A 27,879-nucleotide genomic window follows, 5' to 3' on the forward strand; every position below is an offset into this window, starting at 1 on the left:
TCTCAGCCAGCCCTCGTCTTCTCAGAATGCAAATGTGCAACCATGTTTTCAGCTCTTCAGTTCTGCTTTGTTTAAAAAAAGTTATTTGCAACATCCGATGAAAAGTTTCAAGCAGTGTCCCATATGATGAAATTAATATGCTTCCATTTGGCAGGTGTGATTTCTGTCACAGTACATAGAAACACATCTTGATGGTGCATTTCAAGTAGCAGATGTGAAGTGAAGTTTGTGTGTGCATATGTGGGGGGCGCGGTGTGGAGGAAATTGTGTACGGTGGAGGTATCCAAAATGAAGCTTATAGATTGGGTGTGGCCTGCAACTTCTTTTTACCTGGTCCACTGTTCTTTTATGCACTTTTGTGGGTAACACTAGCTTTCAATATCAGCTCCTTAAAATTTCCAGGTCTGATAAATTAAAACAATGATGCTCCCTCATTGGATTTAGACAACTGAATAAGGGATCTTTTTACATCAATAAGGAAAGAGTCTTTACCTACCTTCCCAGGCTTAGGAAATGTAAAGAGTTGAGGCTGAAGCTTTGCAACAAACACACAAGCAGTGGTGGTGGCAATGGCTATAGCATTAGACCCAGACAAAAAGTCAAAAGAGTTATGAGCAGAGAACAAGTAACCATCAGTACAGACAATAGAAGGGGATGACAGAGGAACAGACTAGACCAGGTGATGAAGTGTAAAACAAAAATGGTAGTGTATGGAAGTATAATTTGAATGTTCAATGTAAAAAGGAAGCAGTTGTTGGGGGTTGGTATCTTTAAGACACTTAAGCAAATTACATTTTTTGTGTGCAAATTAGTTAGTGCTGATTTTAGATCTTTTTGGAATTATAAAATGATAATGTCGCCTCAATTCCATTTGTTTTTGTCCTGGCCCTCCTCTCTTGAGGGCTATGACTCAAACTGGGATAAGATTTAATGAGTGGTAGCACCCGTGCAGTACCTCACTCAACTGATAATTCCCCATGATTGAGTCTGGACACGAAAGAATCATTTGATTATTCATCATGGAAGCTAACCCAGGTTTACTCAGGTCAACAGTAATTAGACCACTGTTTCTTTGGAGAATGTTGGAAAACTCAGAATAGCCCAGGACTTGAATATAGAACCTACATGGCCTGTATAGCTCAGTTCCATAATCATGGAGTGCCTTCACTCTCCGAATCATCAGCAGACTCCTCAATTTACAGATGACAGGAAAAAAATATTTACAGACAGCTTTTATTACAAACTAATTCAAATTTTCTTCTTTCTTCCCTCTAAAAATTCAAAAGTATGAAACACCTTTTCAAATTGACAGTCATTACCTGGTAATGTCCGTAGTCTATAGACATGAAAGCTGTGTATTTTGTTTCCATCCCATCTTTGGAACTTTTAAGTTCTAGCTGTAAGTGGTGCCAATCACCATCATTCACTTTTATTTGGTCCATTGTGAGCACTGTGACCCGGCTGCTCGAGCGATACACACTTAACATCACATTTCCCTCATTGAGCTGAAAAGATAGTGATTTCACTGTTAAATGTATTGGATAAAAACAAAACGAAAAGAAGCAACCATCACTAAACAACAGCAATAACAACTTGAATTTATATAGTGCCTTTAATGAAGCAAAGCGTCCCAAGGCACTTCACAGGAGAGTTAACAACCATCACTCAACATTGAGCCATGTAAGGAGATATTAGGATAGAGAAGAGGTAGGTTCTAAGGAGTGTCATAAAAGAAGAGAAAAAGGTAGAAAGGCAGAGTGGTTTAAGGAGGTAGTTCCAGAGCTTAGGGCTGAGGCAGCTGAGGACACAGCCTCCAATGGTGGAGCGATGAAAACTGAGGATGTGCAAGAAGCCAGAACTGGAAGAGCAAGGCCATAGAGGAATTTAAAAACAAGGATAAGAATTTGTAAATTGAGGCTTTGTGGACTGGGAGCCAATGTAGGTCAGCAAGCACAGGGGTGATGGTTGAATGGGACTTGGTGCAATTTAAGATACGGTTTTGGATGAGCTCAAGTTTACAGAGGGTGCAAGGTAGAAATGTGGCTAGGAGAGCATTGTAATAGTCGAACCGGGAGATAACGAAGGCATGGATGAGGGTTTCAGCAAAGGCTGAGCTGAGGCAGGGGCACAGACAGATGATGTTACGGAATTGCATGTGGGCGGTCTTAGTGTCGGAAGCACAGCTCAGAGTCAAATATGACGGCAAGGTTGCAAATGGTCTGAGTCAGCAACAAGCAATGGCCGGGGAAAGAGATGGAATCGGTGGGTAGAGACCAAAGTTTGGAGCGGGGACAGAAAACGATGATTCCAAAATGGTGTCTGCAGCTGGCACGCTCACTTCTGCTGTCATCAGAGCTGGATGCTATCTTGGATACTTTTTTTTTTATTTGTTCATTGGATGTGGGCAAGGCTGGCTAGGCCAGCGTTTATTGCCCATCCATAATTGCCCTTGAGAAGGTGGTGGTGAGTTGCAGTCCATGTGGGGTAGGTATACCCACAGTGCTGTTAGGAAGGGAGTTCCAGGATTTTGACCCAGTGACAGTGAAGGAACAGCGAGATAGTTCCAAGTCAGGATGGTGTGTGGCTTGGAGGGTAACTTGCAGGTGGTGGTGTTCCTGTGTATTTGCTGCCCTTGTCCTTCTAGGTGGTAGAGGTCGCGGGTTGGAGGGTGCTGTCTAAGGAGCCTTGGGGAATTGCTGCAGCGCATCTTGTAGATGGTACACACTGCTGCCACTGTGCATCAGTGGTGGAGGAAGTGAATGTTCGTGGATGGGGTGCCAATCAAGTGGGCTGCTTTGTCCTGGATGGTGTCGAGCTTCTTGGGTGTTGTTGGAGCTGCACTTGTCCAGACAAGTGGAAAGTATTCGATCGCACTCCTGACTTGTGCCTTGTAAATGGTGGGCAGGCTTTGGGGAGTCAGGTGGTGAGTTACTCGCTGCAGGATTCCTAGCCTCTGACCTGCTCTTGTAGCCACTGTATTTATATGGCTACTCTAGTTCAGTTGCTGGTCAATGGTAATCCTAGGATGTTGATCGTGGGGGATTCAGCAATCGTAATGCCATTGAATGTCAAGGGGAGATTGTTCAGATTCACTCTTTTGAGATAGTCATTGCCTGGCACTTGTGTGGCATAAGTATTACTTGCCACCTATCAGCCCAAGCCTGGGTACTGTTCAGGTCTTGCTGCATTACTACACAGACTGCTCGGTATCTGAGGAGTCACGAATGGTGCTGAACATTGTGCAATCATCAGCCAACATCCCCACTTCTGACCTTATGATTGAAGGACGGTCATTGATGAAGCAGCTGAGGATGGTTGGGCCTAGGACACTACCCTGAGGAACTCCTGCAGAGATATCCTGGAGCTGAGATGATTGAGCTCCAACAATCACAACCATCTTCCTTTGCACTAGGTACGACTCCAACCAGCGGAGAGTTTTCCCCCGATTCCCACTGACTTGTTTTCCTAGGGCTCCTTAATGCTATACTCGATCGAATGCTGGCTTGATGTCAAGGGCAGTCGCTCTCACCTCAGCTCTTGAGTTCAGCTCTTTTGTCCATGTTTGAACTAAGGCAATAATGAGGTCTGGAGCTGACTAGCCCTGATGGAACCCAAACTGAGTGTCACTGAGCAGGTTCTTGCTTGATAGCGCTGTCAACAACACCTTCCATCACTTTCCTGATGATCGAGAGTAGACTGAATGGGCGGTAGTTGGCTGGGTTGGACTTGTCCTGCTTTTTGTGTACAGTACTTTCCTGGGCAATTGTCCACATTGCTGGGCAGATGCCAGTGTTGTAGCTGTAGTAGAACAGCTTAGCTAGGGGCATGGCAAGTTCTGGAGCACAGCTCTTCAGTACTATTGCCGGAATGTTGTTAGGGCCCATAGCCTTTGCAGTATCCAGTGCCTTGAGCCATTGCTTGATATCACGCAGAGTGAATCGGATTGGCTGAAGACTGGCATCTGTGACGCTGGTGACTTCAGGAGGAGGCACAGTGGCGCAGTGGTTAGCACCGCAGCCTCACAGCTCCAGCGACCCGGGTTCAATTCTGGGTACTGCCTGTGTGGAGTTTGCAAGTTCTCCCTGTGTCTGCGTGGGTTTCCTCCGGGTGCTCCGGTTTCCTCCCACATGCCAAAGACTTGCAGGTTGATAGGTAAATTGGCCATTATAAATTGCCCCTAGTATAGGTAGGTGGTAGGGAAATATAGGGACAGGTGGGGATGTGGTAGGAATATGGGATTAATGTAGGATTAGTATAAATGGGTGGTTGATGGTCGGCACAGACTCGGTGGGCCGAAGAGCCTGTTTCAGTGCTGTATCTCTAAACTAAACTAAACTAGACTAAGGCCGAGATGGATCGTCCACTCAGCACTTCTGGCTGAAGATTGTTGTAAATGCTTCAGCCTTATCTTTTGCACTGATGTGCTGGGCTCCCCCATCATTGAGGATGAGGATATTTGTGGCGCCACCTCCTCCAGTTAGATGTTTAATTATCCACCACCATTCACAACTGGATGTGGCAGGGATGCAGAGCTTAGATCTGATCCATTGGTTATGGGATCACTTAGCTCTATTGCATGCTGCTTATGCAGTGTCACCACAGTGTCATTTTGGAGCTCCACATTTCAGCCAACACCTTAACCTTGAACAGCTGAACACAGGTTAAGCAGCATGAATTGCATCCGTCCACCACCAGGGCTATTTAAGGGAATCATCAGCTGCGTACAGGTTAGTTGCTGGTTTATTCCTTCTGGCTGTTCCTACAGTTCTGAACATTTTTGCTGCTGGCTATAGCTATTTCAAGCTTCAAATGTCTACAGGGAGTGGTGTAGTTGGTGCTGAAGTACTTGCTGACTTCAAGGCTTCTGCACAAACCAGTTGCTCCCAGAGATGGGTGCAATAGTAAGCATTCCTCGTGGCATCAAGCAGGACTGGAGGATAAGCAGAGGCCACACGGAGTAGGACAAGCAGCTAGAAAGGGGAGGAGGAGCAAGGGGAGAAAGGCCCTGAGCAGCAGACCATATCTGCCCATCATGTTCAGGGAGCAATTCTCCTTCCCGAATATCCGTGACGACCATGGTTTGAGATGTTTGCACTTCACTAAGGAGGTCGTCGCTGAAATCTGTCAACAACTGCCAGCCACGACTGCAACCTTGGCGTAGGGCAAGGTCTGCATTAGCACTGACTGTGGCGATGAACCTTTATGTGCCTTGCTCTTTTCCAGGCTGGTGCTGAAGATATTAGCAACATCTCGCAGTTTTCAGTGCATTGTTGCATACCAGAGGTCACTAAGACTCCATTCAAAGAGAGATAATTTTATTTCATTCCCTCTTGTCAGAGGGAAGCAGGCATTGTGAGCAGAAATGTTTGCAAGGATTGCAGGCTCCCCATTGTGCTGGGTGCCACTGACTGCACGCTTTGCAGGCAACAAAGGGATTCCATTCCCCGAATATGCAGCTAATGTGTGACCACAGGCAGCGCATCATGCAGGTCAATGTCCAATATCCTGGCAGCAGTCATGAAGCATTCATGCTGCGGCAGCCCACTGTGGCAACTGTATTTCAGGCACCACACCAAACCAAAGGATGTCTACTGGGTGACAAAGGCTATCTGCTGACCTACGGCTCATGACTGCGGTTCAGAACCCATGCACACAGGCACAGCATGCACAAATTGAGAACTATTCTGCCATAAGAAACCCAAACGAACAGACCATTAGTGTGCTGAAGTGAGAATCCGCCACCTGGACTGCTCCGGGGGGACCCTGAATTATTTAGCTGAGCAGGTCTCAGGATTTGTGCTGGTGTGCTGCATGCTGCACAACCTTGCCATCATGGGCCCTTGACACCGCCTATCAGGTGAGAAGCTGAGGAGCAGGAGCACAAGGACGAGAAGGAACAGGAGGACAAAGAAGAAGAGGAAAAGGAAGGGAGGATGCAACCTAGACAGGCCCAATGTGCTCAGGCTGAATGTGAAGAACTAATTCAAGTGTGATACCAGTAACCTCAACTCCAATTCCCCATTCACCAACAGTCCCTTACCTTCCCTCTGTAACACCATAACACCGTTCTCTTGGCCACAATGCAAAAATAAGAGCCACAAAAATACACATTCCAAACCAAAGCCAAGCCAAAGACTTGCAGGTTGATTGGTAAATTGGCCATTGTAAATTGCCCCTAGTGTAGGTAGGTGGTAGGAGAATTGTGGGGATGTGGTAGGGAATATGTGATTAATGTAGGATTAGTATAAAATGGGTGGTTGATGGTCGGCACAGACTCGGTGGGCTGAAGGGCCTGTTTCAGTGCTGTATCTAAAAAAAAAATTAAATCATGCCACATTGCATACAATCCTTGTGCATTTCCTTATTGCCTGTCTTCCATGTGCCTGTTCTAGTGTTCCTACTAAGTGCTACCCCAGTGGCTGCAGCATGGCAGGTGGAAGGCTACTTACTTAGAGTGGAGGAGACTGCAGGTGGCCTTGGAGGTCAATCTCAAGCAGCAATGGGCCTCGAAGGCCAGGTTTCCTACTGCACCATCTCGGCATGGTTGGCAGCATTCAAGGCTGGTTGGCTGACAGGCAATAGCAAGGGGACTGGTGGAGCAGCAGTGCGGGAGGATGAGTGCTGCCCGCCTGAGAGAGGACATGCTCCATGAAGCCTCTGCCACTGCCCCGGGTCAGCATCTCAGCAATCACAGTAATCTGGAGCACAGATCGCGAGATTGATATGACACCCTAGAGGCCCCTTTGAACACAGGCATCCACAGTCTTGATGGCAGTAGACTGAGTATGCATGGGAACAAGCTAAGCTTGTATGACATCAGTCTGAGCTTCCCCTGCAACTCTCAGACTTCTGGCGGAAACCCCCATTGAATTGCGATCACTTCGATGCAAATGTATTACAACGAGCTGTTTAGCAATTTAAATTGCAGTCCTGCCACGTTGGAAGTGCGACACCACCTTGGAGCTTTCCTGCTACTGATAAAATCCAGAACCGGTCGAGTTTCCAGGTGAGCGCATCCATCCCTATTCTTCGGCTCCCCCCCTTAATGCCCAGAGGCCAATTGAGGCCCTCAAGTGCAGGCCCGTAAGTGGTCAATTAAGGGCCTCTGCCCAACGTCACTGGCATTTTACCTATGTTGGGTGGGCCCTCTGCCACATGGGAAAACCACCAGTTCTCCCTTTGGGCTCAGGGGTGGGGGAGGCCCTCCTGATTGGGCACTCTGCGGCTCACAGAAGGGACCCCTGGTGGCAATAGCCGCCCCGCAGCAACACCCCCTCTCCCCACCACTCCGGCCACCCTCATCAACCACCCCTCCCACCCCCCCCACCCCCACCCTTGCCAGGGCTCACCTGGCTGGCCTCAGCAGACCTCGAACCCACTTACCTTCGTCTGAGGGCAGCGTCCATGCTGCTTCCTGCTTCTCCAGCCTGGGTGCAGTCCCAGCAGTGGCCAGTGCTCCCAGTGGCACTGCTGAGTCTGAAGAGCTGCCTGCCAATCAGAGATAGAATCTTGTCCTTTATAGGGACAGGAGCCCCAGTGATAACTGACTGATAGTGTAAAATCCAGTCAGGGGTCCCAGAAATGGCCGAAGCAGGGTTGCCCCTAGCGTTCTGGCGTGTCATAGGGGCCACCGCAGCAGCAACGAAGTCAGGGCCATATAGTGCCTTTCATGTCTTCAGAATGTTCTGAAGCACTTCACATCAAATACATTTCTTTATTGAATGATAATCACTGTTGTTATGTAGGTAAATACGGCAGCCAATTTGTACACAGAACTGTATCCCAAATAGCAATAAAATGAATATCCAGATAATTCGTTTTTTAGTGTTCTGTTGGTTAAGGAATATTAACCAGGACAGTGGGATCCCTGCTCTTCTTCAACTGGTGCTAGAGGATTATTTACTGATCATGAAGACAAAAGCTCCGTTTAACGTCTCATCTGAAGCATGGCACCTCTAACAAAGCAGTACTCCCACAGCACTGCACAGCAGTGTCAGTCGAGATAATGTGCTCAAGCCCTGGAGTAGAGCATCAGCCTATGACCTTCTGACTCAGAGGCAAGAGTGCAACTAAGCCAAGCTGATACTGAGAGAAAAGTTTAAGTTGAAAATAGCAATGAAAGGAGTCTATGAAGAAACAGATGAGAGGATGAGCAAAATTAGTGCTTACTTAGAAAAAAAATTAAAATTGTGTTGTAGGTGAGCACTTTAGTAGGTTAGGGTTAATATTACAGTAGTGAAACTGCTCCTGACATTAAGTCGTGTTAATGTTTATTTCCGAAACCACAGCGTGATTTGAAAACTTGCTAAAGCAATTCTCCTGGGCCTGCTGTAGTGCATGGGTTATGCAAACAATGCAATATGAACTGTCCACTGTACAAATATTTCTTTAAAGGATATGTATTCTTTTGCCTTTGTTTTCATTTTTAACACATCAACATTCTTCCTGATAGTTTACGTTAGTGAACAAAAGATAACACAAGACATTCTGAGAAGGTTTAAAGTATTGCGCCAACAACCCACCTAATTCTCTGTTCTGTGATGTTTCTTCCAGGTTACACAGGCTATTAGGATACATATATATCTCCACACAAATAATCTGTAAAGCTTTGAAAAAAGATGGCAGTGTCTGAAATTACCAACCTGAATGCTGATTGTTGAGAACTGACCAGCATCTGCTCGGAAAAAGATCCCAGTTGCCTGCCGTGTACGGAACATCAACCCAATGTACCAGGGCAAAGTGATTGTGCTGACAAGATTAGTCCATGAAATGAGGCTGTTACCCACAAACCGTTGGGGACTGGCCATTACTGGAACAAAAATAACATCAGTTCACTACTGTATTCTTATGGGAGGTTTACATGAAACACTAACCAAACTGTAAAGTTACATTTCAATTCATAGCACTATTAATAACTAGCAACCTAAATAAATCATTCACAAATTTTAAGAGTTCATTCATGTATAGAACACTGTGCTGCAAATTCTTCTTACATTTCGGAAGATGCACTTTGAAATTGGGGAAAATGTAAGAGGCCTGGCAGTCAATACACATTAGCTTACCTTCACTCACATTAGCTTAAGTGTCTGACAAAAGGTCATCGACCTGAAAGGTTAACTTTGTTTCTCTTTACACAGATGCTTTCAGTCCTGCTGAGCATTTCCAACATTTTTCATTTTTATTTTAGATTAACCCAAGTCCATTAGCTCAACCATCAGAGTTGCCCATTACTTGTTCTTTTTTAATTGAAAAACCAAGATGAAGGCCCCAGATTCATGATACTGGGCACAAAGGTTGAATAAAGAAAAGAACAAATGAGATAAATCAGTTAGTGATTAGGTACAATGAGTTTCTTTAATTCTTACATAGTCTTCTGACTAGAAAGTCCCATGGAAAAAGAGATATTCCACCATAGAGGGAAAAGAACAAAACTTCCAAGCCTTCAATCTATCCTGCTTGAACCACAGCACTGTTGGCACTCGAGGAGAAAATTCAGTTTAGTTTGTCCTCTCACTTCTCTGTCAAAAAGCATAATTGAATGAAGTCAAACAACCTAGAAGTAAAAAAATGCATTCCCCTCCTTTTTTGTTCAGCCAAGATTCTCACTTCCCCCTTCTCTTGAAAGTGTTGACTTTTGCTGAGCCTCATTCAACTGGCCACTTTTCATGTGTCCGTAGTAGCATTGCTAGGCAATTCCACATGGAGGGTATTGCAACCAATCATCATCCTCTCCTCCTCTGACCTGACGTCCACCTATATGCAGTTCCATGAGAGGCTGCTGGATGACTAACAGGAAAAGAACCCATGCCTGGCTTTAGCTTCATTTGGCCAGGAACTAATTCAAGCATAGACATGAACTGAAACCTGCATTATTTTCAACTGGTGTTGCCCAATATCAGTGCATTAACTAACCTAGCTATTGGAGTGGAGAACTATATCTTTTTCACAGTAGGGGTCTCTTTGGTACATTCACTGTTTACAAATGATAACCAAAGCCAATGGCATGAAAGCTTCCAATCATAGTGAAATGAGCTTGGGAAAGTCTTAAAACACTTGGTAATACAAAACAGCCCTGGTTCAACACCAAATTAAACTTTAAGGTGTAGGGAATGAATATGGTACCCTAATGATTTGGAAAGACCTTCTAAAGTTGAGGTTAAGGTGTTTCATTGATTGGGCTGGAGCAGAGGAAGATGACCATGCATCCAGCCTGATCCTTATATGACCTAATATTGAGTCTGAGTGAAAAACATAAAAAGACTTTCTCAGACACAGCACTGCCTTCTCTCACGAGAGATACAAGGCAACTTTTTACATTGAGTGTTTGGGACAGAATCAGAAGCTGTGAAGCCAGCATGATGGAGACAGTTATTTCTATCTCTATTTTGTGAGATATTAGGATAAGCCCGATTATTTTTTCGAAGAAACTATTTCCCGAGGGTGGGGGTAGATGGCAGGGAAGGTTATGTTGAAATTCCAATGGTGGCCAATATGAGTAACTGCATGCGACAAAAGTCAGGCATCGTATTCAATGGGCAATATCCATTCTAAATGGGTTTTCTTTGTTTATCAACGGATGTTGAGCCATACAAAATGAATCCATTGTTTGTTTCAATTTGGCTCCTCAGTGACACTATCCTCTTTGAATCCCTCCTCATGATGACTGTTCAAAATGTAATCTCTTTTATTGGTGTTGAAAACCATTCTTTGGAACTATGAAGATCTGCAGGGTGATACTAGTCATGTTTTTGTGTTCTTTTATCTTTTCTTAACTCTAGATATTTTTGGCTTCCATGTCTCAGTCTGCACTTGCAGGTGAGCCTAAGCTCCCTATACCACAGTACGTTTTCACTTGCTCTGATAGCTAGATAAATTTGCAACGTGCCCGAACAACCAACAGGGAACTCTTTCCAGAATTATTACAGGCCCTGGTTATATCTCATGTCTCCAGAAGGTGCCAGGATTATAAAATACTAATGCCTGCCAGAGTTCCAAACATGGCACCCAGGTTCCCTGATTTCACATTGGAGGTTCTGGTTCAGACAGTATCTGGAAGGAAGGAGATAGGGAGATCCTTGGTGATCTTGATAGCCACAGGTAGTGCTGTCAATGCCCTGGTTTGAAGCTCCAGTTGTGACTGTAGCAGGTGGCACAGCTTCGTGACATCCTCCTTTCTGAAGCAAAACGTGGTCATTGCCACAAGGGGTCCCCTCCGTGGCCCATGGAGTGCCCATTAGTGAGGTCCCTCCCCCCAGACCCCCTAGTTTCAGAGTGGGCCTTCCTGATGCGGGCAATATGGCATGGCATCGGGAAGGCTTCAGGCTCCCATACCAACACCTTCCCATACCAACACCTTCCCCTACCTCCTGGCCTGTTGCCAATGGGCTGGGAAAATTCAGCCCTTTAAGAATAATTCAAACACCCATTCACCTTTGACCCTAGTACAAGAAACTCTCCCAAGGAAAATTGAATCATCTGCCAGAAAACCTTGATAGGACTTTGGGCTTTCATGTGAGAGTAACCCTTAAGTTGAATTGTCCAATCAATGTCACTTTGCATTTAGTTTAGTTTAGTGATACAGCACTGAAACAGGCCCTTTGGCCCACCGAGTCTGTGCCGACCATCAACCACCCATTTATACTAATCCTACACTAATCCCATATTCCTACTACATCCCCAACTGTCCCTATATTTCCCTACCACCTACCTATACTAGGGGCAATTTATAATGGCCAATTTACCTACCAACCTGCAAGTCTTTTGGCATGCGGGAGGAAACCGGAGCACAGGGAGAACTTGCAAACTCCACACAGGCAGTACCCAGAATTGAACCCGGGTCGCTGGAGCTGTGAGGCTGCGGTGCGAACCACTGCGCCACTGTGTCACCATAATAAACATTTATTAAGTTAGCTTACATTTCAAACACCCTCACTGGGGAACTAATAGAGCAATCTAATTCTGTGACACTACAAATTTGGCAATCTGATGTTTGACGTGATGTTGAATTTAATGAAAAAGATGCAACACAGAATGAGTACTTAGCATACTTGGTTCTGCTTTATGCATTCAGTAAGGTTATTATAAGTTTACTGTAACAGAAAGTCAACTAAAATAAGTCCTATTGAAGATAAAACAGTAACAGGAAGTATTGTCACATGGCATATGGCAAATGCAGCATGCTTGGGAGGAACAGGTGACTCTGGCCTATGGTTCCCAAAGCTTTGCTTTACTGGGGGCTTCCCTGCCTCATATCTGGGTCTATTGTAGACTAGTTAATATGGGATTGATTGATAGAATTAGTCAGCAACTTCATTAGATTTGTATCATACATCTACCAGGATGGAGAAAGGTGAACTAGATCGACTGTGGTATTTTTTCATCTAACATTTCCTATGCTCCTATATGTGTATGTGATGATGCTCATTTATTTGTGGATGGGGTCACATTCCAGTGACATCATGAGTGGAGATAATGAACAACAGCCAGAATCCTTATTCATTGTGTTATTTGGAGCAAAATTTCATTTCTACACAAATTTTATAAAATGTTCTTAATCTATCTCCAACTTACAGTTTTAAAGCTTAAAACACAGGCAATTAGTAAGTGAGTGAGAAGTCAAACATAAATCATTTTATATAAAATTATGCGATAAGTTAGTCAAAAGCATATAATTGCATAGATATATTGTTTGATAGCACTTAGTCAACCTTGGGACTCATCACATCTATTGCTGAATTTTGTTAAAATGTTTGTGCGTACTTTTAAAAATAAAGTCAAAATTTACCTGTTTGGATACATTTAAACCTCAAAATTCCATGGGGGTCTACCATAGCTTTGTTGGGACACTGTTGAAGCAGTCAAGGAACTGGGAGAGAACCAGTTAAATTGGGTCTCCATTCTTTCTGACAGTCATCATGTTGTCTTCTAAAGTGCGGAACTTCCATTTTTCCCATGCAAACGATGTATCAAGGGCAGAGAGTTTCGGTCCAGTTTGGTACCAAGAGAAATGAGGTATACTGACCTCCACAAGGCAGCATGTGAAACCCCACCAATGGGGTCCAGGCTTGACAAGAAGCTTGAACTCACAAAAAGGAAGATTTTAAAAAAAGAAATCTTGTTTGGAGGGCTGATTAGAGCATTGATAGGGTAAAGGGGTAGCCTGGGCAATCTCCACCTGAATGGGGAGGAAGTATCCTAAAAGTTCAGGGCAGGAATTTCCTTGTGGGGCAGGGAGAAGCACCTCTACATCTGTTTCTTGCCATAACTTGTGTACCCATTTTCTAAGTTTTCCTTAAGTAAAATAGAAGACAATGCTGCTGAACTTTCCAGAATAGTTGCAAACCGTACAGATTTAATCAATCTTTTACACAGTGGTGTCAGTCACCATATGGTTCGAATAAAACTGTTTCTGTCTAATGCTTTGTTACACTGGTTTTGTTGTGAGCCATTCTCCAATGCAGGATCCATTCAGAATGTTCCATATGTTCATATCCAAAGGGATTCATCCTGGCTCAGTTTAATCCTAGCCTACATGGCTGTCTATGGCCTCATAATCCTGAGTGTGCAAATTAATTTCCCTCTTAAACAAAATAAATTTTCATACGGATTTTGTCGTATTCAATTGCCTGTACAAGACAAGAAAACACATAATTTATTTTAAATGGGAACCTGATTGTAATCTATTTAATTTATGGATCAAAGTCTTGTTTAATATTTTGAGCAATAAGATTTCTGTTGTTTTTTTTTTCAGCATTGCTTTCTTTACAAACTGATTTACATTCCTCCTAGCTGGTAAAGCAGGACAATTCATCTCCCTGGGCACTGCCGTTAACTGTCTAAGTTGGCCCAACAATAGGGTGAGCTTTAGCAGTGTAGGAAGTAATTCCTACCCTTTGACTATCAAGTTCTGAATGGATGGCTAACTCATTTGGTTTTAATTGCCCAACTGCATTGTTACTGCCAGGTGGGTAGGGTTAAAATTAACTCCATTGATTGATATAGCAAGAACTACACAAGAGAAAATTCTAAAAGAAACAGGACTTGTACATTCAAGACTTCAATTCCTAGAGGATTGGGGGAAGGTTGACTATCCAATAGTCTAGACAAGTAACATGTGAAAACTAGATAACATATAACAAAACTAGACTTCAAAAAAAATCAGCCAAAAATCAGTTAGCGACAATGTGAAACATAAAACCCTGAATAATGATCGGAATCCTGATCAATACTTTGTCTAGCTATCGAGTACAACCTTTCCTATTAATGTTATTTCACACAATGATTTCAGATTAATTTGACAATAATCACCCAAACTTTTAATTCCATTGATGATGATAAGCACCCAAACTTCAGCTGCTTTGATGCTCCCCACAGGATAAGTGGCATGGGTGCATATTTTTAACCTGGCTGCCCTCTTGTCTAAAGAACAAATTTGTAATTATTGTGGATGTGGGCGTCGCTGGCTAGGGCAGCATTTGTTGCCCATCTCTAATTGCCCTTGAGAAGGTGGTGGTGAGCTGCGTTCTTGAACGCTGTAGTCCATCTGGTGCGAGTACACCCACAGTGCTGTTAGTGAAGGAGTTCCAGGATTTTGATCCAGCAACAGTGAAGGAACAACAATATATGTCCAAGTCGGGATGGTGCGTGGCTTGGAGGGGAACTGTGCTCCTTAGTGCAGATCCTGCATAAACTGTGCTATTCTCTCGAATAGCAGCACCACATCCAAAAGCAAACAGCTGCAGCAGAGGAAACTGGACAGCTAAACTTCTCGATATCAACACACAAAACCCAAACACAGATGTAAATCATTAACTCCTTATATGTATGACTGTCTCCAGGGAATCTCCATAGTGCCCGCTATTGTTTTACAATTAATGGCAAATCATTTGACCCGAGTTTCCAATAGGTCAGCTTGTGGAATCAGACCTAACAGCTTTGTAAAATTAGAATTGGCGGAAGCAGCTGCTGAGAAGGAAACATTAAATGCCAGAAAAACTTTTCCTTTCTCCAGTTGTTGCAAAAGTGAATTTGGCAAGCTCAACTGTCCATTAATACAGCTTCATCTGAGCCTGTTAACTATCGATAGCCGAATGGTTCTGGAGTTTTATCATTGTGTTCTGGATAAACAATACACTTCCTTATAATTAATACAGCACTTCCTAGCTCTCTGGTGTTAAAAATAACCATCCTCTCCAGTGGATCAGTGGATAAATGCTCACTTGGTGTGGTTCAGAGCCATACAGATAACAGGAAGGTTTAATCTGCATCAGTCTGGGTGGCCATAAGGGGCTAAAATTAGCCTCACCATCCCTGAGCTTGGGAAACAGAGGAAAAAAGAAATTGACTGGAAGTATGAGTACCTGACCATCAGTTACTGAGAGGATTAAACTTGGCGGTGATATTTCCCAAGGTAAAATAAGTTGCTCAGACCCACCATCAAGGCTTAAACTTGATGGGTGGTCAACTTGGGTGAGGTACTGAAAAGCTGCAAGCACCCAGCATCTCAAAAAAATGATGGATTTTTTTCTTTGCCCTCATTAGCTGTAATTATTGGCTGTCAAGCACTTTGGAATGTCTTGAAAGGCATAGTATGAATGCAGTTTCTTTCTTTCTCCTTTGCTTCTTTTTAATGTTTTGAGATGCTGATGTGGGGCTCTAATGCCTTAGCAATAGGAAAGATCAGAGCCCCTAATGGGGAAACCTGACCTGGTACTAAATGCACTTAACATACAATTGAATCTGTGTATGTACGAGAACAACCCCTGAATTAGACTGATACTGTCACCAACTTGCTATGGCTGCATAGCAACCATCAAAATGACAATACTGGAGAAATTAAACATGTCATTGTTCCAAGCACTTTGACAGCAAGAAGCACTCCAAAATCAAGTTTATCAAATATCAGATACGTCCTCTATTAGCCTCCCCACTATTATCCCAACTAAAAGTATTTCATCCTTAGTCTCAGGATATCCTTTGCTAGATAGCAGTCTGATATTTTCACTCACCAACATCTTGGTTTCATCTAGAATCATAGAAAGTTTACAGCATAGAAAGAGGTCACTTGGCCAACACATTCGCACTGGCCAGAAAACTAGCCACCCAGCCTAATCCCACCTTCCAGCATTTGGTCTGTAGCTCTGCAGGTATCAGCACTTGAGGTGCATATCCAGAGACCATTTTTAATGAGTTGAGGGTTTCTGTCTCTACGACCCTTTCAGTCAGTGAGTTCCAGACCCCCACCACCCTTTAAGTGAAAAACCTTTTCCTCATCTCCTCTCTAATCTTTCTACCAATCACTTTAAATCTATGCCCCCTAGTCACTGACCTCTATGATAAGGTAAACAGACCCTTCACATCCACTCTATCCAGACCCCTCACAACTTTGTACATTTCAATTAAATCTCCCTTCAGCCTTCTCTGTTCCAAGGAGAACAGCCCCAGCCTATCCAATCTTTCCTCATAGTTGCATTTTTCCAGTCCAGACAACATCCTTTCTGTAATGAGGTGACCGGAACTGCACACAGTACTTTGGTTGTGGCCAACGTACTGATTTATACAGTTCCAGCATAACCTCCCTGCTCTTATATCCTATACCTCAACTAATAAAGGAAAGGATTCCATATGCCTTTTTAACCACCTTATCGACCTGTCTTGCTACCTTCAGGGATCTGTGGACATTCACTCCAAGGTCCCTCACTTCCTCTACACCTCTCAGTATTCTCCCATTAATCGTGTATTCCTTTGCCTTGTTTGACCACTCCCCAATGCATCACCTCACACTTCTCTGGGTTGAATTCCATTTGCCACTTTTCTGCCCACCTGACCAGTTCATCGATATCTTCCTGCAGCCTACAGCTATCCTCCTCGCTATCAATCACACAGCCAATTTTTGTGTTGTCTGCAAACATCTTGATCATGCTTCCTAGATTCACGTCAAAATCATTAATATATACCACAAAAAGCAGGGGACCTAGTACTGAGCCCTGTGGAACACCACTGGAAACAGCCTTCCAGTCGCAAAAAACACCCGTCAACAATTACCCTTTGTTGCCTGCCACTGAGCCAATTTTGTATCCAGCTTGCTACATTTATCTGGATCACATGGGCTTTTAAAAAAAAAGTCTGCTGTGTGGAACCTTGTCAAAAGCCTTGCTAATATCCACCTAGACCACATCAACTGCACTATCCTCAGCAATCCTCCTTGTTACTTCTCCAGAAAATTCAATCAAGTTAGTCAGACAAGGTCTTTGCTTAGCAAATCCATGCTGACTATTCTTGATTAATCCGTGCCTTTCTAAGTGATAATTTATCCTGTCTCTCAGAATAGATTCCAATAATTTGCCCACTACTGAGGTTAGACTGACTGGCGTGTAATTATTTGGTCTATCCCTCGCTACCTTTTTAAACAAAGGTACATCATTAGCAGTCCTCCAATCCTCTGGCACGACGCATATATCCAGTGAGGACTGGAAAATGATGGTCAGACCCTCTGCTATTTCCTCCTTGACTTCTTTTAACAGCCTAGGGTACATTTCATCCGGCCCTGGTGATTTATCCACTTTCAAGGATGCTAACCCCATTAATACTTCCTCTCTAGGGTCCCTATGTATATTGCAAGGAAATCACACCAGCCAAATGGAAACATATTAATTTTGTCATATGGAACACTATTTGAATGCCTACTGGGCATTGAAAATAACTTGTTTAAAAAGACCACAGAGCGGTGGCTGAAAACATGGCTGCACGTTTGCATTCTGAGAGACAGTTGCCTCGAGAGACAATGGGAGTACTCCCTGATTCAATTAGCCAGATGGATTTGTCAATAGTGATGAGCAAAAGACATTGAGAGTCATTGTCTGTGTAAGAGCCAACATTCCACCCTCTCCCCCACTGAACTTGTCTGGTAAGCTTTGAAGAATCAACAAACCTCGCAGGCGATGCCATTTCAAACAAAGAGCTAGACACATGACTAACCTGCTGGCCAACCTGGGAATTGATTGCATTGTCTTCACAGTAAAGTTTTGAGGCAGACTGCTTTTGAAGACCAAAATAAAGCAAGGGGCCAAATTTTACACCACCCCAAAGAGTGGGATGGTGGCGGGGTGTGGCGTAAAATGGAGCGGGAGGCTCCAGGAGCCCTTCCTGACCGGCTTCCTCCTCTGCTGCCACTTTATGCAGGGCGGTGGCGGCAAAAAATGGCCCACCTGCCCCAGGCCACTTAAGGGCCTTCACCCGCCAAAAGCAGGTGGCTCCCGACCGTCCCGGGGGGGGGGGGGGGGGGGAGGGGCCTCACGATCAGGCACCCTGTGCCCAATAGAGGGCCGCCCCCGTTACCCCAACCACTCCCAACACGTCTCTCTCTGCCCCCAAATGACCAACCTTGCCTTACCGGGGCCCGGCCGATTACCCCCAGCGAATCAACCATAACTTAACTGCCTTCCAGGCTCCCTAATACCTTTACTTCCAGCTGGACTGTAGTCCTAGCAGTGGCCACCGCTCCTGATGGCGCTGCTGGGTCTAGGAGCTGCCGGCCCACTGTTTGGTCGACAGCTCCATTAGGCGGGACTTCATACCTCAAGCGGGTGGAAGTCCCACCTCAGAACAATTGAAGCCCAAGGCCCCGCAAAATATGGGTCGGATCCCCAGGCGAGGTGGAAGCTGGTTCGCCATCGACTTTTCAGTCGGTGACCAGCTCCCGTCTGCCTATGATTAAATTACGGCCAAGGTCTCTCTCTGTCTCTCTTTCACGCAAAGTTCCAGAGACCAACAGAAGTAACCTAAGCCTCAAGACAGAAGACCCCTGCAGCCTTCTGGTACCAGTGATACAAGTTTGAAAGTGTGCACTGGGCACAAACGAGAACTGCAAGACTTAACTTCAATCAAAAACTTCACAGCAAACCCAATAACTGAATTCCATCAACTACTTCAAACCTTCTCCTCCTCTGTATCTATTTGTGTGCGTGTTTATCGTGTATGCATGCGAGTGTGGTTGCGTGCATATCCTTAGTAGTTTTAATTAAGTTAGAGTTTTAAGGTTAATAAACTTACACCTTTCTTGTTTAGATCTGAGAAAATCTGTCTGGTTGGTTCCTTCACAATTACAGTTAGAGAGCAGTGAGCAAGGACTCAATGAGGAGAAGCTAAAAACACCGTTTTAAAAGTTAAACCCTGTCACGGCCAAACCAGGAAAAGGCAGAGCAGGGAGCCCTAGACCCCTTCCTCACCTAGTAGTAACAATATCACATCCAATACTTCATACCCCTCTTACTTAACTACAATATCTGTGGAGACAGATGCAAAGTATGCATTAAGAACTATACCAACATCTTCCAACCTTACACATAGGTTACCTTTATGGTTTTTTATGGGCACTACTCTTCCCTTAGTTATCCTCCTCCTCTTAATGTATTGATAAAACATCTTTGGGTTCACCTTGATTTTGTTTGCCAATATTCATCCATGCCCTCTGTTTGCTTTCCTAATTTCCTTTTTGATTTCACCCCTCGACTTTCTATACTCCTCTTGGCTTTCTGTAGTATACAGTTCTTGGTGTCGGACATAAGCTTTCCTTTTCTGTCTTATCTTACCCTGTAAGCTCCTTACATCCAGAGGGCTCTAGATTTGGCCGCTTCTTTGTGGGAACATGTTTACTCCGAACCCCTTGATTCTCCCCTTTGAATGCCTCTCACTGCTCTGACACTGATTTACCTTCAAGTAGCTGTTTCTAGTCCACTTTCACTAAATCACTCCTCAGCTTAGTAAAATTGACCTTGCCCCAACTGAGAACTCTTAACTCCTGTTCTATCCTTGTCCTTTTCCATAATTATGTTAAAACTGGATGAATTATGATCACTACCACCAAAATGTTCTCCCACTGCCATTCCTTCCACCTGCCCAGCTTCATTTTCTAAAACTAAGTCCAAAACTGCGCCCTCTCCTGTTGGACTTGCTACATACTGGCCAAAATTTCTCCTGAATGCAGCTCAAGAATTCTGCTCCCTCAATTCCTGTCACCTAAAACTATGCCAGTTAATATTGGGGTAGTTAACATACCCTATTACCGCCCTTTTTTTTTGCACTTCTGAGAGATTTGCCTACATATCTGCTCTTCTGTCTCCCTCTGACTGTTTGGAGGTCGATGGTACACTCCCAGCGGTGTGATTGTTCCCTAGCTCAATCCATATGGCTTCATTTGATGAACCTTCTAACATATCATCCGTCCTCACAGCTGTAATTGTTCCTTTGACCAAAATTGCCATCCCCCTCCATTTTTATCCCCCTCTCTACCGCATCTGAAAACCTTTAACCAGGAACGTGAGCTACCATTCCTGTACCTCCTTAACTGTTCTGTTTGCGAAAGAGATTGGCAAAAGAGGTTTAGGTCATGCTGATTTTGTGAACATTTAAGAGAAACAGGGCTTAAAAACACAAACTCAGTTAATTTTGCCCTCTTAGTGACCATAAAAGAAAATAAACAGTTATCCTATTCAGCAGAGTTGCAGCTGAGCTCAAATAGCCTCAATGCTCCGGAACATGGCATTATTCAATTCTTGCTGTGCCCCTCGTGCCTTCATTTCCTTTTTTCTCTTCCCTACTCCATCTTTCCTTCCTGAATTCTCTGCTTCACAATTCAGACTTTCTATATTTCTCTGCTGCATGAGCACAGCTTTTCATTTATGGCTGTACAAATTAGTCAGACCCAGTACATTATGTTAATGGCTGCAACAGACAGGAGTGATCAAATGCTAAGTGGCCACAGAATTTTTAATGGCACTTCAAGATGAATGTAACCCTACTGCCTGTGGTCCAAAATCATGATTTTCTCACTGAAACGTTCAACCAAAAAATGTTGTCAAACAAAATCCTCTTGAATTTGTCTTTTGTCACAGTTTAGTTCCTTGCTCTGCAGTTGTAGTTTAACTTGAAATATTGTTTAGGAATATTTTTTTCTATTTCAGTTCATATTTTATACATCTCCAGATGCTCCCCTTGCTTCAGCTTTCTTTCAAGACTGAACAATTTTTCTAACCTTTCTTCATAATGCAGTCTTCTGACACAAAGTACCTCATGGCCTTTTTGCACTGCTTCAGAGTTTGGGTGTTTTTCATTATACCTCAATGATCTGAACCCTTCTTCTTTGGCCTCCTTATCTCGAGAGACAATGGGTGAGCACCTAAAGGTGGTCAGTGGTTTGTGAAGCAGTGCCTGGAGTGGCTATAAAGTCCAATTCTAGAGTGACAGACTCTGCCACAGGCGCTGCAGATAAAATTGGTTGTCAGGGCTGTTACACAGTTGGCTCTCCCCTTGTGCTTCTGTCTTTTTTCCTGCCAACTGCTAAGTCTCTTTTACTCGCCATTCTTTAGCCCCGCCTTTAGGGCTGCTCGCCAGCTCTGGCGATCACTGGCAACGGACTCCCACAACTTGTGGTCAATGTCACAGGATTTCATGTCGGGTTTGCAGACATCTTTAAAGCAGAGATATGGACAGCCAGTGGGTCTGATACCAGTGACGAACTCGCTGTACAATGTGTCCTTGGGGATCCTGCCATCTTCCATGGGGCTCACATGGCCAAGCCACCTCAAGTGCCGTTGGCTCAGTAGGGTGTATATGCTGGGGATGCTGGCTGCCTCGAGGACTTCTGCGTTGGAGATACGGTCCTGCCAACTGATGCCAAGGATTCTCCGGAGGCAGCGAGGATAGAATGAGTTGAGACGTCGCTCTTGGCTGGCGTACGTTGTCCAGGCCTCGCTGCTGTAGAGCAAGGCATTGAGGACACAGGCTTGAAACACTAGGACTTTTGTGTTCCGTGTCAGTGTGTCATTTTCCCACACCCTCTTGGCCAGTCTGGACATAGCAGCAGACACCTTTCCCATGCGCTTGTTGAGTTCTGCTTCGAAAGAGAGGTTACTGGTGACAGTTGAGCCTAGGTAGGTGAACTCTTGAACCACTTCCAGAGGGTGGTCGCCAATATTTATGGATGGAGCATTTCTGACGTCCTGTCTCCTGGTGTTCGTTTTCTTAAGGCTGATGGTTAGGCCAAATTCATTGCAGGCAGCCGGAATCCTGTCGATGAGTCTCTGCAGACACTCTTCTGTGTGGGATGTTAATGCAGCATCGTCAGCAAAGAGGAGTTCCCTGATGAGGACCTTCCATACTTTGGTCCTCGCTGTAAGAGGGGCAAGGTTGAACAACCTGCCATCTGATCTTGTGTGGAGGAAAATTCCTTCTTCTGAAGACCTGAACGCATGTGAGAGCAGCAGTGAGAAGATGATCCCAAACAGTGTAGGTACGAAAACACAGCCCTGTTTCATGCCACTCAGGATAGGTAAGGGGTCTGATGAGGCGCCACTATGCTGAATTATGCCTTTCATATTGTCATGGAATGAGGTGAAGATACTTAGTAGCTTTGGGGACATCCGATCTTTTCCAGTAGTCTGAAGAGACCACGTCTGCTGACGAGGTCAAAGGCTTTGGTGAGATCTATGAAACCAACATAGAGGGGCATCCGTTGTTCACGGCATTTCTCCTGTAGCTGGCGAAGGGAGAACATGTCAATGGTGAATCTCTCTGCTCGAAAGCCGCACTGTGCCTCAGGGGAGACCTGCTCAGCCAGCTTCTGGAGCCTGTTTAAAATGACTCGAGCAAAGACTTTCCCCACTAGGCTGAGCAGGGAGATTCCACGGTAGTTGTTGCAGTCACCGCGGTCACCCTTGTTCTTATCGAAGGTGATGATATTGGCATCGCGCGTGTCCTGTGGTAATACTTCCTCATCCCAGCACAGGCAGAGCAGTCTATGGAATGCTAAGAGTACAGCAGTCAATGATCTGAACAGAACACAGTATTCCAGGTGCAACGTGATCAGAACACTATAAAGCCTCTGCAAGATGGCCTCAGATTTATACTCGGAGGCTGGGGAGGGAGATGGAAGGCCGGATGGGGTGGATCAGAGGCCAGGATGGGGTGGCTTGGAAGCTGGGGTGATTAGATGCTCGAAGAGACCGTTGGCAATTGAGGGAGTGGGATGGTGGTGGGGTGCTGCTGAGCAACAATGGCCTGTATGTATTCTTTAAATGTGGGGTTAGGAGCACTTCTGCTCCTCCTGCTTCTACATTCAGGTAAACATGTTTCAAAACCCTACCTTGTAAGTAGTGAGCGATCCCAGGTCTAGTTTTACTGAACACAGCCTGCCTCAGAGCAAACCAATCTTGCAATGGGATCCTCAAACAGGTCTTGACAAATATATGAATAGGAAGGGAATAGAGGGATATGGGCCCCGGAAGTGCAGAAGGTGGTAGTTTAGGCAGGCAGCAAGATCGGCACAGGCTTGGAGGGCCGAATGGCCTGTTCCTGTGCTGTACTGTTCTTTGCCTTAGGCCCTTTAGTTGATAAGGCAAAGAGCCAAGCACCTCTTTTATGTGCGAGCCCTGGATGCTTCTTTTTATCCCTTTCCCAATTTCAGCACTCCTGGTCGGAAATATGTGTTCGCTTCCTGCCCTCCATACTGGGGACTACGGCAACTAGAGCCTGAAAAATGGGTGCTGCACAACCTAATTTATAGGCTATATTGTCTATTCATTTTGAGCCCTTTGACAGGACCTCCTTTAGTAACAAAACCTTCCATATTGGATAGCATACTAGGAGAATCTTTACTGGCGAATAGACATCAACATTAACCTTCCATATTATCGTACACCAGAGACCAAGATCACACATCTACAATAATAGATACTAAAAATTTACAATATAAATAATAGATTCCGGAGTAATTTCACTATGGTTTGACAACAGTTATAAAAATTATCAAGTTTTTGTTTCATGGGTTATATTATTTAAATTCAATTAGATTACTGCTTTGGAATCACTCATTATTGTCCATGAATGATTTATCTCTATTTTCTTGCCTTCCCTTCTGAAGAAGCTGGCTCACACTGGGTTAGAATTTTACTTTGGTACCCCGTCCTTTTTTTAGACACAGTGAGAATGTTTTCTTTTTTATTCTTCCATGGCATGTGGGCATTGCTGGCAAGGCCAGCATTTGTTGCCTATCCCTAGTTGCCCTGGACAACTGAGTGGCTTGCTAGGCCATTTCAGAGAGCAGGTAAGAGTCAATCACATTGCTGCGGGTCTGGAGACACATGTAGGTCAGATCAGGTAAGGATGGCAGATTTCCTTCGCTAAAGGGCACTAGTGAACCAGAAGGGTTTTTATAGCAATCGTTTCATGGCGCCATTACTAAGACTAACTTTCAATGCGATATTTTATTCGTTAATTGAATTTAAATCCCACCAGCTGCCATGGTGTGATTTAAACCCATGTCCCCAGGGCATTAGCCTGAGCCACTGGATTACTAATCCAGTGACATTACCACTGCACCACCATCTCCACATTTGTAGGTTATTCAATCATGTGGAGCATCACCATCAAGTCCAATCTCATCACCTGATGTCTGCACTCGTCAAACTTACCAGGAAGGGCCAGTAGATAGATATCAGGAACAATTCCTTAACCTGGGGCACTGAGGCCAATAATGGTGCCCCATCACTGATGCAATTAAGAGCCGCTAACTCAGCAAAAGACAATAACATCCTGAGATTGAAATGCCCTACAGTTAAATATTGCAATTAAAATGTTCGATATTTAAGCTCAGAAATTTGATGCATTGTGCCAGTCTATTATTTCAAGGATGTCTTTACTTCTATTTTCAAAGAATTCTGTACCAGTGAGTGGAATAATCAGTACTGAAAATATCCATATAAAATGATGTCAATGTATTTTTCGAGTTTACAGAAAAGGAGAAATATTACAACTTTTATTATTTACAAGTGTGCAAAGCTGATGGAGCCTGTGGTGGCAAAACTGGGGTCTTTATTGGTAATAATGTGCCGTGCTTATAATTTACCATCTGAAATAAAAAGTATGTGATGAAACAATCCAGAAACTCATTTGGAATATTTTCTCATTATAAAACAAGGTTTTATTTTGCTTTCTTTTGAAGGATTGTTTTCAAAGTAAGACGGACTCCATCACGCAAGAGGCAGGTGCACTGTAACTGGATCCACGGATAGGTTTTAGAGAGCGGCTTAGCACTATTCACTATGCACCCATCTGCTGTGCTGCATGCACATGAATACATTTTGTAAACTTTTCGAACTCTTGGAAGCCTGCCGTTATGCTTGGATTACAATACTTTTAATTCTCTACATGTTAACTCTCGCCTTGCTGAATAAACCAGACTGTACTGGTTCAAGGTCAGCTGGTAGTCAGAGGGTTAGGAGGAATTCAAATACATTTCATGTGATTCACACAATATTGAACTTTAATCTTCATTAATAACAAGCAAACAAACAAACAAACAGAAGACAGAAACATGCCTTCCCTGCAAAGGTATTATATCCATTGAGAGTGATCAACTACAGTCTACTCAAATTAAACCAGTACCCTTGGGAAATAAACATTTTGCATTTTATAACATACATCATACCATGAAATTCTTATATTGAATCGTAGAATTTTACAAAACACGAGGAGGTCACCTGACCCATATCATCTAGTGGAATGTTCGCCTTTAAGTAAGGAAGTGATGCCTCCATCCCATCTGGAGTATTGTGTTCAGCTTTGGGCACTGTACCTCAGTAAAGGTATATTGACCACTGTGAAGCCCCACTACTAACATCCCTCCAGTCCAAGAAATATCTATTAATCAGTTTTCGCTGTTTTCTGTCCTTAAACCAACTTGCTCTGATGCTGCCACATTCCCCTTAAAACTTAACAAAGCAACACCTCAACAAACTCCTTTTGCAAATCTGTATGCAATACATCCACAACATATAAAATGGAAATCGAGAAAGTCTGTAGCCCATTCATGCATAATCCTGTTTAACACTTGCCTTTTGAAAATGACCCAAAAAGAGATTTCCTTCTTTATCTCACAAACTAGCATTAACTGTCTCTGCTAATCTCATTGCCATATCTCAACTGAATGATTCAGTTCTGCTCCCATCCCCTCATTCCTGCCCAACTGAACCCAATAATGGATGGTGTTGAAAGCATGGTAATAAATTTTGGCCTGGCTATCCAAGAGAGAAAAGTCAGAATCTGACCACTAAGGAGTAAGATCAAACCCCTACATTGAGAGAGAGGCTGGTTAATGGGGAGACTACCAACAAATAAAGAATTCAGACAACTTTTTAATCAAATAAATGCATTGCTTAGGTTGTGCATCTGCATCCATACCTTGCTCACAGTTCTTGCCTCCAAAGCCCAGGGGACACTCACAACTGAAGGTCTCCCATCTGTTCACACAAGTCCCTCCATTCTTACATGTGTTTGAATCACAGAAATTCCACTTTGCAGAGCACCCTACAGAAGGAAAAATAGTGTACATCTGATTTTACTGACACATGCATAACAGAGCGTCATCCGTTCCTTCATTACAAGAGTAAGAATTAAGCTTGTTCTTAACAGACAGAACAAACAGTGCTCCTTTTCATTCCAAAAATGAAAGCAGATGATTTCTCCTTCCCCAGGACGATTTAGATTTTTAAAAGTAAACCACTAAAATAATTGGCATTGTCTTAACACTTATAAGGTTTAACATATACATTCCCATTTAACTTAATTTTAAGGCATTATTATTTTTGCCTTTAAATATACTTTTTTCATCTCTGTTAGGTTTTTCCTTCTCATATGGAAGCAAGAAAGGAATCTTGGTTCTCGGCTCTGCCAATATTATTCCTGGGTTGACCACACGAGATGCCTCTTCCTTATATTTTTCTTCTCCGATTGCAGCTTTTCCCCTCATGGTTTACTAAGTATATGGAGCAATGCATTGGGAACTCCAATTTGTTGCACCATATTGGGTTCTTTAACTCACCTGATACAGTGCCATTATTTGCTATGAAATCTGCCATATCAATTTGCTGGTTATCTATAAACAAGTTTTTCATGCATCCCATAAATTCATGATTCTGAAGAGGAAAGTCTTCAGGCAGGTTTGGAACTCCACCAAGAAGTAAAGGACCGGTCAAATCCAGGGACCTGAGAAACAAAACCGGAGAAAGTAGCAGCCTTTATTTCTCCTGATACAAGATCCTTCATCCATAGATTTGAGTTTTATCACTCTCAGATTATCACATGTGGGCAAAGCCACACACACATAAGAAAGCATAGGTAATAATAGGCCAACTTTTAACTGAAAGAATGGATAGTGCTAAGGAAAAATTTTTGTTCCACAATTCAGAAAGAAAACCTCTGTGTTTGCATTACAGGCCAGATATGTTTTCATTTAAACATGGAGAGTGCATTCGATGTCAGAAGGAATCTGCAAACATAAAGAAGCAGTGTATACCGTAATCATGCATTCAGTGAAACCTCCATTATTGGCCATAATGGAATTTAAAGGGAAGAATCCCCAAAATTTGTTCTTATATTAACATTCAAGGTGCATGAATAAAAATAAAGCAACATTGTCTGATTTTACGCATGAAAGAGATGAAATGCAATTAACAGAGGAAGCACTGGGCCGATTTTCATTCCAGTGATGAGGTTCCGGGCAGCGGGCCAGAAGGCGGAGGGGGAGAACCCACCTCAGCCTCCTGTCGGACCCCCATTGGAATTTCATGGCAGGCAGGCAATTAACTGCCCGCCGTCGGGGATGCCGTCCCTTTAAGGGACGAGCTCCCACTTCCAGAGGTGCCAGCCACTCAGAGGGCCAGCAGCTCTGCAGTACTAGCAGTGCCACCAGTCAAGCAGGCCCCAGTGACAGGGTGAAGGGTGGTGGGGGGTCCTTCCCAGTGGGGCGGCTATCGCCACGGGGTGAATGTGCAGATATCAGTCAGTGGGTTTGGCTGTAATTCTCTCTAATCAAATTGCCTGCTG

The 27,879-nt window shown here is 43.9% G+C and overlaps 1 protein-coding gene across 4 annotated transcripts in view; it reads right to left on the reverse strand.

Annotated features, from left to right (window-relative positions):
• The window catches only part of LOC137383874 (cadherin EGF LAG seven-pass G-type receptor 2-like), a 329,833-nt gene that overhangs the window by 73,832 nt on the left and 228,122 nt on the right, over positions 1-27,879 (reverse strand). For all 4 annotated transcript variants that reach the window (XM_068057224.1, XM_068057223.1, XM_068057222.1 and 1 more), the window contains exons 7-10: positions 26,876-27,039; positions 26,236-26,361; positions 8,643-8,809; positions 1,320-1,505 (exon numbers count right to left, since the gene is read on the reverse strand). In XM_068057224.1, the coding sequence (XP_067913325.1) occupies positions 1,320-1,505; positions 8,643-8,809; positions 26,236-26,361; positions 26,876-27,039 (643 nt within the window). The remainder of the gene's footprint in view (positions 1-1,319; positions 1,506-8,642; positions 8,810-26,235; positions 26,362-26,875; positions 27,040-27,879) is intronic.

Source organism: Heterodontus francisci, chromosome 25 (assembly GCF_036365525.1).
Source record: "Heterodontus francisci isolate sHetFra1 chromosome 25, sHetFra1.hap1, whole genome shotgun sequence".
Lineage (NCBI taxonomy): Eukaryota > Metazoa > Chordata > Chondrichthyes > Heterodontiformes > Heterodontidae > Heterodontus > Heterodontus francisci.